Source organism: Amaranthus tricolor, chromosome 1 (assembly GCF_026212465.1).
Source record: "Amaranthus tricolor cultivar Red isolate AtriRed21 chromosome 1, ASM2621246v1, whole genome shotgun sequence".
NCBI lineage: Eukaryota > Viridiplantae > Streptophyta > Magnoliopsida > Caryophyllales > Amaranthaceae > Amaranthus > Amaranthus tricolor.
Genome location: NC_080047.1, coordinates 4,244,029 through 4,256,869, shown reverse-complemented (window position 1 = coordinate 4,256,869; position 12,841 = coordinate 4,244,029). Strand labels below are relative to the sequence as shown.

Here is a 12,841-nt window from a genome sequence, read left to right as displayed (position 1 = left end):
CGCGGTTTCCATACTGCTTTGATCCGCGGGGCGCGGAGTTGCTTCTGATCTCACTCTGCGGCTCGCGTAGTTTTTATACGGGTCACGTAATTAAAGTTTCTTTTCACGGAAAACGTCTATTGGGACATATTTTAAACCACAAAATTTCCAGCTGAAATGTATATTCTGTATGATTGTTTCAGTAGTTGAGTCTTATTATCCGGCACATATTTTAAAAATTCCTTGGCTTGTAAGGAGACTCCGTCCACTTTTGAAACGAATAACAGAACTGCCTTTTCTTTGGAACAGATTATTCAGAATTTCTAGTGTACTAGTCGATAGGTTTCCTGGGATTACACATTGTCTTAATACATATCAATATCTTTGCAGGATACAAATAGTGAAGGCGATGCTGAGCTAACAAGACGCTTAAGCAAGCAAAGGCGCAGAGCTATAGCTTCTGCTCATCGAAGGCAAAACGTAACGTCTCGAAATTCCTACAAAGACAAAGGTCGCAAGTCATCACAACTCCAAAATGCATAAGTTATCATATAATGGTACATAATTTGTCCAATTTTGTCCTGAATTGTTTCTTTTTACGTGAACACCCAACTCAAATTTTTAATTTTTAATTTGATTACTTAATTATTTTTTCACACATGCTCTCTTTATACATATTTTGACCCATGCAATTAGTGTTGCATCAATGCCTCCCATTAGTTTCAGCAATAAATGTAGTATTTACTTGCGCGTATCTTTTTTTTGGCAATTTTTGAATAACTTGTTTGAAGCTATCTTTTGATGAGACAAGTTCATATAAGGCTGAGGGCACCTTAAACATATTTATAACCACCTCTTGTATTAAGGTTAGTTGTATACTTGTATGAAATCGGTTTTTCTTGATGATATATTACTATGTATAGCATTCCATGAATGTAAGATTTCATAAGTTGAAGTATCACATAAGTGATGAAAATTTTATATCTACAAAGAAAAAGTCATCCAGTAGAAACTATTACTTCATGGATAAGTAGGATAGTAGATTAAAGTTTACAAGGTATATAAATTACAACAAATGCAAAAAAAAAATATAAATTTGTACTTCTATGTATGATTCTCACCTATAAACTTTTATCTAAGCGAAATTAAATTTGATGGATTGAATTTATGCAATTTTACTTTAAAAAAATTGTCAAATGATTTAATTGGGTTGTCTCCAACAGAAGTGAACTTCTATTGTCATTAAAGAAGTCTTCTTCCTTAATTTGGTTGTTTGTAGTTCCATTCTCTTCGAGGAAAATTTGAAATAAATGAGATTATTTATCTATTTAATTCCAAATATAAGATTTGGAAAAACTTATGTCCCAAAATAAGCTTCCGTACGTCCAAGCCTAGCCTCGGGTAAGTCGCTGTTACTAACAGCGAATAAGGGGAAATAAAATAAAAATGAAAAAGTTGAAAGTCGCTCTTACTAACAGCGACTATAAAGTTTAAAAAAAAAAAATTCCAAATATTTTTCCTGGGCCAAGACTCACATAAAGCCCATTCACTTTAACAATTAAACAGTTATATAATATCAGATGAACTAACTATATAAACTTATTATTGTTTGATTAATCTTCCGATGTGGGACTGTGGGTTTTTCCTTTCAATTCCCTACCCTCCCTTCCGATGTGGGACTTGTACATGCAGGCACCTCCAGTGCTCGACGAGATGAATTGACCAAATCTCTCCCAACCACTCATTGACTTGATGGGTAATATTCCTTGTATTTTCTCTTCCAACGGTCAACATCAGGGACTCCTCTCCAGCAACTTCTTGGGCAAGATCATGTATTCGGTCATGCATTTTACAGAAAAGAACTTCACCATGACTCCCATCCACATCTTCAAAAAAACATCTTTGCAATAAAATCGAAAAATATTCCTCACCGACATCTTCCAAGCTTTCACCATCATGAGTTGCTACAAGACAGCCTTGTGCCAACCATAGCTGGATCAAGACTTCTTTTTCTAAGATATAATCCTAAGGGAAGAGTGAGCAAATTCCGAAACAACTCTTTAACTCAGGAGTAAGATTATAATCATCAAAGTTGATATTATTTGGTCTTTATCATCTTCTTTCCTCATTTTCTCCAAATAAATTCTTTGAAATGACACCCACATGCTTTTATTCTGCCCATACAATAAGCAACCTATCACGTTTAGGGAGAGAGGAACATTACCACATTTTTTTGTTATCTCTCTGCCTATATCAACAAGATCGGTATCTTCTAGCTCTTCCCCTCCCCTTAAATGCCATTGACTTGAACAATTCCCAGGATTCTTCCTCGGACAGAACTTTCAACCGATAAATCAGATCATCTCGAGTTCCTGAAACATTTGCAACTTCCCTAGAGCGGCTAGTTACTAAGATTTTACTTCCCTTCTCACCTACAGCAAAAAAGTTAATCAAGCCAACCCATTGTTCACGCGTGTCACACCATACATCATCGAGAACAAGCAAATACTTTTTTCTATCTAACTTACTTCGAGCTTGTGTTTGCAACTCTTTCAAGTCAAGCCCATAAGTTCGAAGCATCTTACTAAGGAGTTGACATTTTTGCCACTATCAGACAATAACATATCCACAATAACCTCCTTGTCTATCTCTCTTCCAATAATGCTGTGTTCTTTAACATAAGAACAAGTTATCTCTCTTGATCTCTTAAAGTGTTTATAATGATCACTGGACCCAAATTCTTTACGGCTTTTGGCAATACAATCCAACTACTCTCTAATCTTCTTAATCTCCCTAGACTTGTTAAAACCAAAAAGAAACTGATTGTTACCATAGAAGAATTGACGTACCTTCTTCGAGATCTTACCACCAGGCATCCCTTTCAGCTGCTAAGCAGTGGTTTTGTACTCATCAAGCAAATCATCAACATCATACACAGCATCCTTGAGCTTCTTGAACCAGTCTTGGCCTACAAGTTTAAATTCTGGTCGAGCACTGGAGGTGCCTGCATGTACAAGTCCCACATCGGAAGGGAGGGTAGGGAATTAAAAGGAAAAACCCACAGTCCCACATCGGAAGATTAATCAAACAATAACAAGTTTATATAGTTAGTTTATCTAATATTAGATAATTGTTTAAATGTTAAAGTGAATGGGCTTTAGACTTACTATTATGTGAGTAATAGCGACTTTCACCTTTTATATATTTTTTTTTTCCCCCTAATTCGCTGTTACTAACAGCGACTTACCCGAGGCTAGGCTTGGACGTACGGAAGCTTATTTTGGGACATAAGTTTTTCCGAATCTTATATTTGGAATTAAGTAGATAAATAATCTTAATTATTTCAATCTTTCCTCTTCAAGAGCAATTTTGGCCCTCATACTAAAGAAGCTAGTCCAATAATACTAGGTCATTACACTTCGCCATTGATCTCTAGCTTGTTGAGTATGTCAAATGAATTAGGACATATCAATAGCATTTTTACGCCTTACTTATATAGAGAGACATGTATAAATTTAATTATCTATTCAACGGTCCTAATAAATTAGCCTAATTTGCTTTTGACACGAAAATTGAAAAGTTAGGTATAATGGGTTCGAATAGTGAGATATTTAAAAAAAAACTCATTCGTTCTAACCATATTGTCCCGTTTACTTTTGGCACAAAGATTAAGAAGTTGAATTATAATAAGTTAAAAGAAGTGGTGGCATATCAAAATAGAATTGAGACAAATTCATTTGAATAAACCAAAATGAAAAATGAGGCAAATTAAGTGGAACATAAAAGTAAGAGAGAAAATAGAATTCAAATAGTTGGTCATATTTAAAAATAGAAATTTGACAAACTCATATGACACTAAAATAAAAAATGAAATAAATTCATTTAGAGGGATGAATAACTTATAAGCATAGATGAATAACTTATAAGCATAGTCACTAAGGGCACTTCTGATATATACTAGAACACTAGAGTCTAGTACTTAGTAATAAATTGTTGATCTTACGGTCTGTTTGGTTAGTGTTATTAAATGGTGGTAACGAGAATGATTTAAAGTGTAAAATTTCATCAAAAGTTCCATATCATTCCCATGGTAATGAAACTTTGATCACAAAATAGTTTTTTTATTTATAAATTTCCATTACCACCTAATACCACCTCTTTCAATGGTAATGCCTTGGAATAAATTTGATGAAAAAAAATGAGATAATTGAAGTTGGACAAGCATGACCATCAAGGTAGCAAAGATATTTTTCAACCAAAATTACACTAGTTTTTCATTTCTATTATCACCGTTTATTACCACCTACCAAACGGACCGTTAGGAGTATACTTAGTTTAAACTCATTAACAATCTAAGTTAGGTTAAGTTGTCAATGATTTAATGGCAAATACGGTATCTTTGTGATGTTAATTTGCTTGCTAATGCTTAGTAGGATTGCATGAAAGCTTTGGAGCAAATAAAAAGGTTAAATGTAGTTTTTAGTGAAATGCAGAATTTTTACCCTCTCTCACTATAAAAAAAGCCAAATCTAATAATTAGCACAAATATTAATAAAATGGTAGAGAATAGAGAATATTAATTATATGAATATGATTAAAAGTTTGAGAAAATGAGATGTATGAGTAAATAAAAATTAAAATTGTGGTGAAAACATTACCTATAATAGAAATATTACAAAGCTAATAGACATATTAAAATAGGATAAAAAAGTATTTGAATTTAAACTCTATTGTAAATCTAATTTGATAATCTAAGTCTTATTTCAATTTAAGCAAACATTGCTTGATTTCGAATTCGATTCACATCCTACTTTTTCTCCTTCCCTTGGTTTAATGTATAAAAAATATTAAAATTTTGAAACAATTACCTAGAATAATCTAATCTTTTATTGATTTATCTACAATAATCCTAACTTTCAGAGTCACTTACACTAAAATATTGTTACCTAGATGGTGACTTTGTTTGCATTTTTACTAAGCAGTCGTTATAGTTGTGATTATTGATGTTTAATCAAAAGTTAAAATTATTGTAGGAAAATAAGTAAAATATTAGAGTATTGTGAGTAATTTTTTTTTCGAGTAGAAACCTTATTTTGAGATTGGTTTATCTTCATCTCGAGTAGAGTGATATTGAAGGCCAAAAGTCTTGACTCTTGAGTCTTGACCATTACGCACGCAAGCAAGGACCGGTGAACACCTGAGTCACTGAACACCCAGCGTTTTTCGACTGGCTGTTTGCTGTTTAGCTTCCCTTCTTATTCCCGTCTTTTCTCTTCTCTTCTCTTCTCTGGTAAATGATTTCTCAACTATATGCCTAAAGCCTATTCGTTTTGTCTTTAGTTGATTTTAGAAAATACATTTGTATTATTTGCTTGATTTTCTAACTTTTCTACCCTAAATTCTTGAAAATCTAGTACCTTGTCCAAACTTAGCCCAATAATTTGAGCATTTATTGACATCTAATATGGTTTTTTCTTGTTTAACTTCATGTTAACATGTCATCCAATATAAACTGCTAATTATTAATTTACTGTTATTATTATATTTAGTGAATCATCTATAATTTGCTGTCGGAAATAATTGAATTTCGGGAGTAATAGTAAATGTGATTTTCTGAATTTTAGATCATATTAGAGATTAGGGTTATTGCCGATTTGTGAATTCGATTATTAAATTTGTGACTTGAGTACACTAGCTGATGTAAAATTTGGGATTGATTAGGAACTTTGGACTCTTGGTGTTTGTAAATTCCGATCACTTTTGGTATTTGGATCAGAGTAAGATATTATGGTTGTTGAATCTAAAACAATCATGGGAAATAGAAAAAAGAGGGAGAAAAGAAGAATTATAGCGGAGAAGAAGAAGATTGTTAAATTTCATTTTGTTTGATAAATTCTAATACAACATTATTCTTTTTTATGCTACTAAGAATATCACAAACATTCACTTATAACTAATTACAATTTACTACTAAATGTACCTATAATATATTTTCCCCTTCAAAAGACTTGTCCTCAAGTCTATGTTAAGAAATCTAAACAAAAATACAAGACAACTTTAAAATATAACTAAACACCGACAAAAATTGCCCAAAATAGTGAGAAATGAAATAAGATCAATATCTTGCATCTATGCATCTATTTACCATAAGACCCTGTCAACATAAAAACCACATACGTCGATAATTTTTGATTTCATGACAAATGTGTTCGAACACCGGAGTTGAAACTCATTATTAGTTGAATCTTCTTTGCCAATAATTGAGCAAGCAACATCATTTGCATTGAAAATTGTGCTACAGTACTTCCATTTGCCTTAATACTTGCTTGAATTTTAAGAGTAACATAGTGATTTTGAAACTCGGATTGTTGATAAAGGTCAAGTAACAAGGCATCTTTATTATACTTCACTTCATGAATAAAACTAAAAACATGCATAGAAATCTTCCGTTTCTTGATTTTTAACAACCAAGGTGGGTCAAGCACTACTTTAGTATATTCTGCCAAAATTTTCTTTTTTTCTTGTACATCTCATATCTTCTTTTAACTTTCTTGGAGCTTGATTGCACTCTTGATAAAGTACCCCATTGATGAGTTTCTCTTAGTAGATTCTTAGATTGGAGAATAGCACTTTCAATTGAATGAACTTTAAGAATTTCCCCATACGTTGAAAATAAATTTTCAGGTTCAATTGCCACAAAATATTCATGATTTTTAACTAAATCATGTTCACTCATGTCATCAATCACACAATTAACCAAATTACCATCCATATAAACAAAGCCTTTAGAATCCAACTTACTTTTTGCTCATGAATTCATATGATCAACATTTAAAGATTCTTGAGTATCAATTTTTAAATCACATGTTGCAAATTCTTGAATGATATTTATTTCAAGTATGCTATCGAACATCTCTAATGCAATCACATAATCATTTCCTTCGTCATATACTACAACAAATCCCCAATTATCACTATTATGTTGGCAATTATGATCAAGAATTGGTTCATTACACCATTCACACAATCCTTTATCCCAACTATCAAAACATTCATCTTTCAAAAGTTTTTTAAAAGATTTGATTTCCTTCTTTTGTTTGGCTTCTTCAAGTTGTGGGATAATTGGTTCTTCATATTGTATGGTTTTGCAAAACTCATCACTCCTCATCTTTGCAACCACTAAAAGAAATCTCTAATTTGGTGAAAAACTCCAAGAACTCAAATGACCATGGCAATGCCTTTTCACAAATAGGTTGTATGCAATTTGATTGTAGTATTTAATGTCAAGGAATGAATGTTTCAAGGATAAAGAAAGAAAAAGATTGGAAGAGAAATGTTTGTGCCAAGGAAAGAATGGCTTTGATACCAATATTATGGTTGTTGAATCTCAAGCAACTATGTGAATAGAAAAGAGAGGGAGAAGAGAAGAATTTTAGAGGAGGAGAAGAAGATTGTTTTATTTCATTTTGTTTGATAAATTCTAATACAACATTATGTCCCTTTTATATTACTAAGAATATCACAAATACTCACTTATAACTAATTACAAGTTTACTACTAAATGTACCTATAACATAAGATGAATGACAGCCTGACTTGTTAGGAGCTTCTGGAATTTTAGTCGAAAAATCGTATGCTTACACTTGGAGCTTGTTCTCTCTAACTTATTTTTCATGTCACTCGCGTCAATTGCGTTCAATTCATTGAGTTCCATTTGATTTACATTGTTTCTGTCGTCGAACTTTTATGACATCATCTCCCATTTCAGCGTTATCATGGAAGTTCAAAGTTATCTTCGAATTACAAATACCGTGAATATGCTGATTTCTGGTAATGCGTACTTCTTTGCTACAATATATCCTTGTTCTTTTTGCAACGGTTGTAAACTTGGAATTATTTTGTGTTATTTGATGTAGCTATGCTGTTATCATAATATCACTACATTGTGTCTTACGCTGTGTTTCCATGCAATGATATGTCTTTTAGCATAATAGTTTTTACTGCATAAACTTGCTACCAAGTAGCTGGACAGGATGTGTAAGATTGCATTTCCATTGTATGATTAGAATATAAAGGTCACATGCATGTAGTTAATTGAATAATGATTTGCTAAGAGGATATATTGCCTTAACTCTTTGTGCATGATTCATGAAAATCAATCTTGTGTCAAGTTAACTTGTGCTATGTTTGGGAATGATGATTTCATTTGAAAATATAGATTTGAGTCAAATTTAGCGTTTGGCAAATACAAAAAAATTCAAATTTGGATTTGAGTCAAATCCACCATTATTAAAAAAGTGGTTAAAGACGAGGATTTGAGAATGACTTTCCAAACCTTGTCATTCTCAGATTCTTCATCAATGATTTCATTTTTGAAATCTATATATTTAAATGAAATGCTTGTTTCCAAAAGGCAACCTTGATTAATTCAAACGTCTAACTTTACTCCTAGCCCCTTGGTCATTTTGACTTGTAAAATAACACCATTGTTTTATTAGACTTCGTATATTACTAGATGGAAAAACTTTAGCTGAAACTGATTAATCCATGGCATTGTATTTTCATTATTTGCAGGTATGCATAAGAGAGATCTACATTTATTAAGACTACCGTTCAAGTCTAGGAATACAAAAGTGATGGCTATTTCTGACACATTACAAATGTCTACTGCACCAAACAAGTATTTAAAAGATCGTCCTTTAGTGAAGATGTGTGGAATTACATCAGCTAAAGATGCTTCTATTGCAGCAGAAGCTGGTGCTGATTTTATTGGGATGATCATGTGGCCAAAATCAAAACGTTCTGTTTCTCTATCAACTGCAAAGGAAATTTCAGAGGTTGCTAGGAAGCATGGGGCGGAGCCAGTGGGGGTATTTGTTGATGATGATGCCGACACTATTTTAAAAGCTGCTGCTGCATCGAACATAGAATATGTCCAGGTATGTTATTTCAAAGCATAGTTTACTTTGCCCACAACTTTCTTCAGCATCTTAATTTTGTGCAAATTATTGCAATGCAGCTTCATGGAAATGGTTCACGGAGTACTTTCCCACTTTTGGTGAAGGAGAATCGTGTTATATATGTTCTTCACTCCGATAAAGATGGAATCCTCCTAAATAACATTTCTGAAGAAGAATGTTCTCTTGTAGATTGGGTCCTAGTAGATAGTGCAACTGGTGGGAGGTATGTCTATCTTTTTGACGCTATGCATTCTTTAGCTGTCATAAAGTGATGGAAAGGTCTTAAATAATAGTACACACCAAATCAAATTATGTTAACAGCAAGACCATCAAGTAGTTTGACGCATAATATAGAGTTAAAATAATTTGTGGGCCAAATACACCATATAAACTATACTTTTAGTGATTTTTGATGGTGGGATGTGGTCGACCTTTGCCCTAACATAGCTCCACCTATGAGTTCAATCAAAGAAATTGACATACAAGGCAAAACCTGGGAATTCGATGTAATAGGGTTATGGGTACTGGTAAACTGGATGGTACCTATGCTGGTTGGGTACAATGGATTGAATACCTTTGCTTATTAACTACAAGGTAAATCATAAAACATTTGATAAAAATTGAATGAGTAAATTAGAACTAAACTACTCACCCCAAATTGCTCAAAACAAGCTCATGTAATCACATTGCTTAATTGCATATGCAGTGGCAACCGTCCTATATGCACAAAGTCCAAAGCAAACAATGAATTACTGTCGACTGAAATTTAGAAAAGAAAAATAGAAAGAAAAGAAATACATGAGCATACAAATGAAGGGTCAATTTGTTTTTTTTCCAACCTCTTTGGACCTAGAGCTAAAGAAACCTTTACGTTTTACATGACAGAATTGCTCCATCTTGTTTCCACCTTAAACTTGTAGATTCCTTTAAAGACTTCTCAGATTCAATATTCCTTTGTTATAAGAGACTTTTTTGTAGCTGCATGCTTAGCATTCTGGTGGGCAGGCTGCTTCCCTTTAATTTTGTGAATACATAGATAAAGCTCGGTACCCTCTATGCCAAAGAGGAAATAATTTTATGTGATAGTACTTAAATTGCATTTTTCCACAATTTTAGAGTTTGACTTGTAGGTGTACTTCCATTAGATCAGACTGATTGTTGGAACATTAATCCTTACAACAAGTGACCCGAATATCCTTTTTTGTCTTGAAATCTTGCCAATTCCTTGCACAATAGTTTTTTTTTCACCCAATTTCTTGAACGGTTTGGATATTTACAAAATGCCTTCTTTATCACAATTTGGCTATGAATCACCTGGCGCAATAAATTTCAGATAGTTCTGACTTTTGAATCATATATGAGGATTAAGGGCTAATCGTAAACAACACAAGGTTCTTTTGCCCCCCATTTAGATTTTGTAAATTTCATCCATCTTATCAATTACAGTGAAGTGTTTTTGTACTTTGTAATGTCACTAATCATGCAAATGCAATCCATTTTTTTCCCACACTTCTCTTACTTTCGATCCTCTGCTTTCTGAATTTAGTCATTGAATAAATTTGCTTAGTCTCAGACTCAGCTTTTTCAGATGTTAGGAAAACATTTTCTACTGCCAATGTACATTAGTCTTTTAATGTGCATCCCAAGTCCCACATGGAAAAAATAAGAAAGAGTTGATAAAATATATATGTGATCGAACTCCAAATTAATACGCTTCTTTTTTTTAAGATGTCCAAAAACAAATCTGTGGTGACTCAGCCCCAAGCGAACAATATCATACCAATACAGATCAAAGCTAGGGCCCAACACTCTCTGTATATGGGTAGAACTCTACATACCAATGTTGTATAATATCCTATTTGATAATCCTGATAAGAATCTACTACAAATGGTCAGTATTTTTTGTTGCTCATTTGGTGTAATTGCCTTGGTTATACCTACCTTCATAACAGACTTGTACGTACACGGTAATCCTCCTTCCAGGAATGAATACAATGTTCTGTGAATCTGGATTTCAGAAGAAAAGGAAGCAAAACAACTTAAATAGCTAATATCTTAAGCTATCAATATTACAATCTTTTAATTAATAAACGTGGATTTTCTCTCCAGTTATCTAGTGACACATCTTTGTTGCTGACAACACTTAAAAAATGTTAAAAAATCAAATAACCCTGCAATGAGTAAAAATGAACTTGGTTGAATTGGTTGGGTAGTCACCTTCCACACGCGTTGCCAGAAATCCTACCATCCCACTTTTTTTTTTTGAGTTATTAGTGACATCACTTTTTTTTTTTGATCCGCCTCTGATGCACGTCGTTTTTGATTTTTCCCAGCAGCACTGTCCTTATTAAATATTTGAATTTAATACCTTTCTCATGCCAATATAAATCAATTTTTAAATGATGTATCAACTTGATTTTTCATTCTCATGCCAGTGAAATTGCTCATCAAATGGGTGTTAACAGTTAACAATCAGATAACTTCTTCTGTTTTTGAATCCCAATTCTCATAGATGTTTGTACCATTATGTAATGAGTGTCATTGCTCAACACTGATCCCACCATACAGTGAAGTTGGATAAGTATTTTGTCTTTTGGGATGTAAGAAGTTAATTTCCTCTTTGTTGGTGACAGTTTATAGACTGTTCTTGACTTTTTCTGTATGATTATCATATACCAAATATTTCGATTAGCACTCCATGTGCTACACTACTATAAGCCGATGAGTCAGTAAGTTCCTTGTGTGTTTCATAAATCATGATGCATGTTTTTTCTTCTTGTTAAGTGCTGCGGAAGTGTACTTATCTATCACTATTCTCTCTTCCCCTGCCCTCCACTCCTACCCTACTGTTTCTAATAGAAATTCTTAGTCATGTTATGTTTTCACCTATGTTTGCAGTGGGGAAGGATTCGATTGGACCCAGTTTAAATTGCCGTCTATTAAAAGCAAATATGGTTGGTTATTAGCAGGAGGAATCAAACCTGATAATGTTGAGGAAGCCCTTGTTACTCTTCACCCTAACGGAGTCGATGTTAGCAGCGGTATTTGTGGTCCCGATGGCATCCAAAAGGATGAATCAAGAATTTCAGCTTTCATGAGCGCAGTAAATTCTATGCGGTACTGATTTGTTTTTCTCAACCATAAAGGTGTGATAACTTACATCTGGACCTTTCTTAAACCTTTATTGAATAAATGTACAGAAAATGAGACTAAACAGAATTGTGTTGTAGGAAGCAGGATTAGGTTCCTCCCCCAGTGTATTTATTGACCTAGATGAGAAAACTAGGTTAATAAATATGAGCTCAGAGATCGCTGTTCATGAAACTTTTTTGCTAGAGTAGAGAAGGCCTTCGTGTGGGTGATGTTACTAAATGAAGTATTGCATTTAGAAATGCAAAGTTTGAGAACATTGGAGATTTTTTGTATGAATTGCATTAGGTATTAGCAATTTGATTTACTTGATCTCTTGGGTAAACAAGGTGTTTTTGAAGTGCTCGTTCAGCTCACTAGTAAATTGTAATAGGTTCTTGAACGTTGTGAAATGTCAATTTTAGGATAATCTTGCACATGTAAGAAGGGGAGGGGAATTTGATTTTCTGTTAGCTAGTGAGAATTAAACCCAATTACAAGGGTAGAAAGAAATCCTTCAAGGCCAAGCTTGAAATGTCATATTTAAATTTAAGAATAAGTTGGCAAATTGTTGCAAGTTATTTGTAACGGCTGTTTTTTTTTTTTTTTTTTTTTTTTTTTTTTTTTTAAAAAAAAAAAAAAGATTAGAGCAAGATATTTGTGAGTTTATGTGTGATACGTTTAGGTTTTGATTCAACTTTCGAGTTTGGTATTTGAGGCAACCAACAATTTGCTCACATGGTATCATGGTAGTTGGAGTTGCTCCCCTTACA

At 33.2% G+C, this 12,841-nt stretch overlaps 1 protein-coding gene across 3 annotated transcripts; it reads left to right on the top strand.

The window, feature by feature from the left end:
• The first annotated feature begins 5,072 nt into the window (after positions 1 to 5,072).
• Positions 5,073 to 12,645, top strand: LOC130799901 (N-(5'-phosphoribosyl)anthranilate isomerase 1, chloroplastic-like). Of its 3 annotated transcripts, none has more exons than XM_057663209.1 (6): positions 5,095 to 5,269; positions 7,748 to 7,809; positions 8,554 to 8,918; positions 8,999 to 9,162; positions 11,838 to 12,085; positions 12,177 to 12,645. In XM_057663209.1, exons 2-5 carry the CDS (start codon positions 7,755 to 7,757, stop codon positions 12,061 to 12,063), a joined length of 810 nt encoding a protein of 269 aa, XP_057519192.1. In that variant the 5' UTR covers positions 5,095 to 5,269; positions 7,748 to 7,754; the 3' UTR covers positions 12,064 to 12,085; positions 12,177 to 12,645. The 3 variants fall into 3 exon arrangements, with proteins under 3 accessions (XP_057519184.1, XP_057519192.1, XP_057519176.1); XM_057663193.1 differs by having other exon boundaries at positions 12,170 to 12,645; XM_057663201.1 differs by having other exon boundaries at positions 5,073 to 5,269; positions 11,838 to 12,645.
• The last annotated feature ends 196 nt before the right edge of the window (positions 12,646 to 12,841 follow it).

What these genes read in the sequence shown, in the direction of transcription:
- LOC130799901 (XM_057663201.1), top strand. Translation starts at nt 7,755, where the DNA reads ATGGAAGTTCAAAGTTATCTTCGAATTACAAATACCGTGAATATGCTG. An exon ending in CGAACATAGAATATGTCCAG is followed by an intron (nt 8,919 to 8,998) that starts GTATGTTATTTC and finishes ATTGCAATGCAG; the next exon opens with CTTCATGGAAATGGTTCACG. An exon ending in GATAGTGCAACTGGTGGGAG is followed by an intron (nt 9,163 to 11,837) that starts GTATGTCTATCT and finishes CTATGTTTGCAG; the next exon opens with TGGGGAAGGATTCGATTGGA.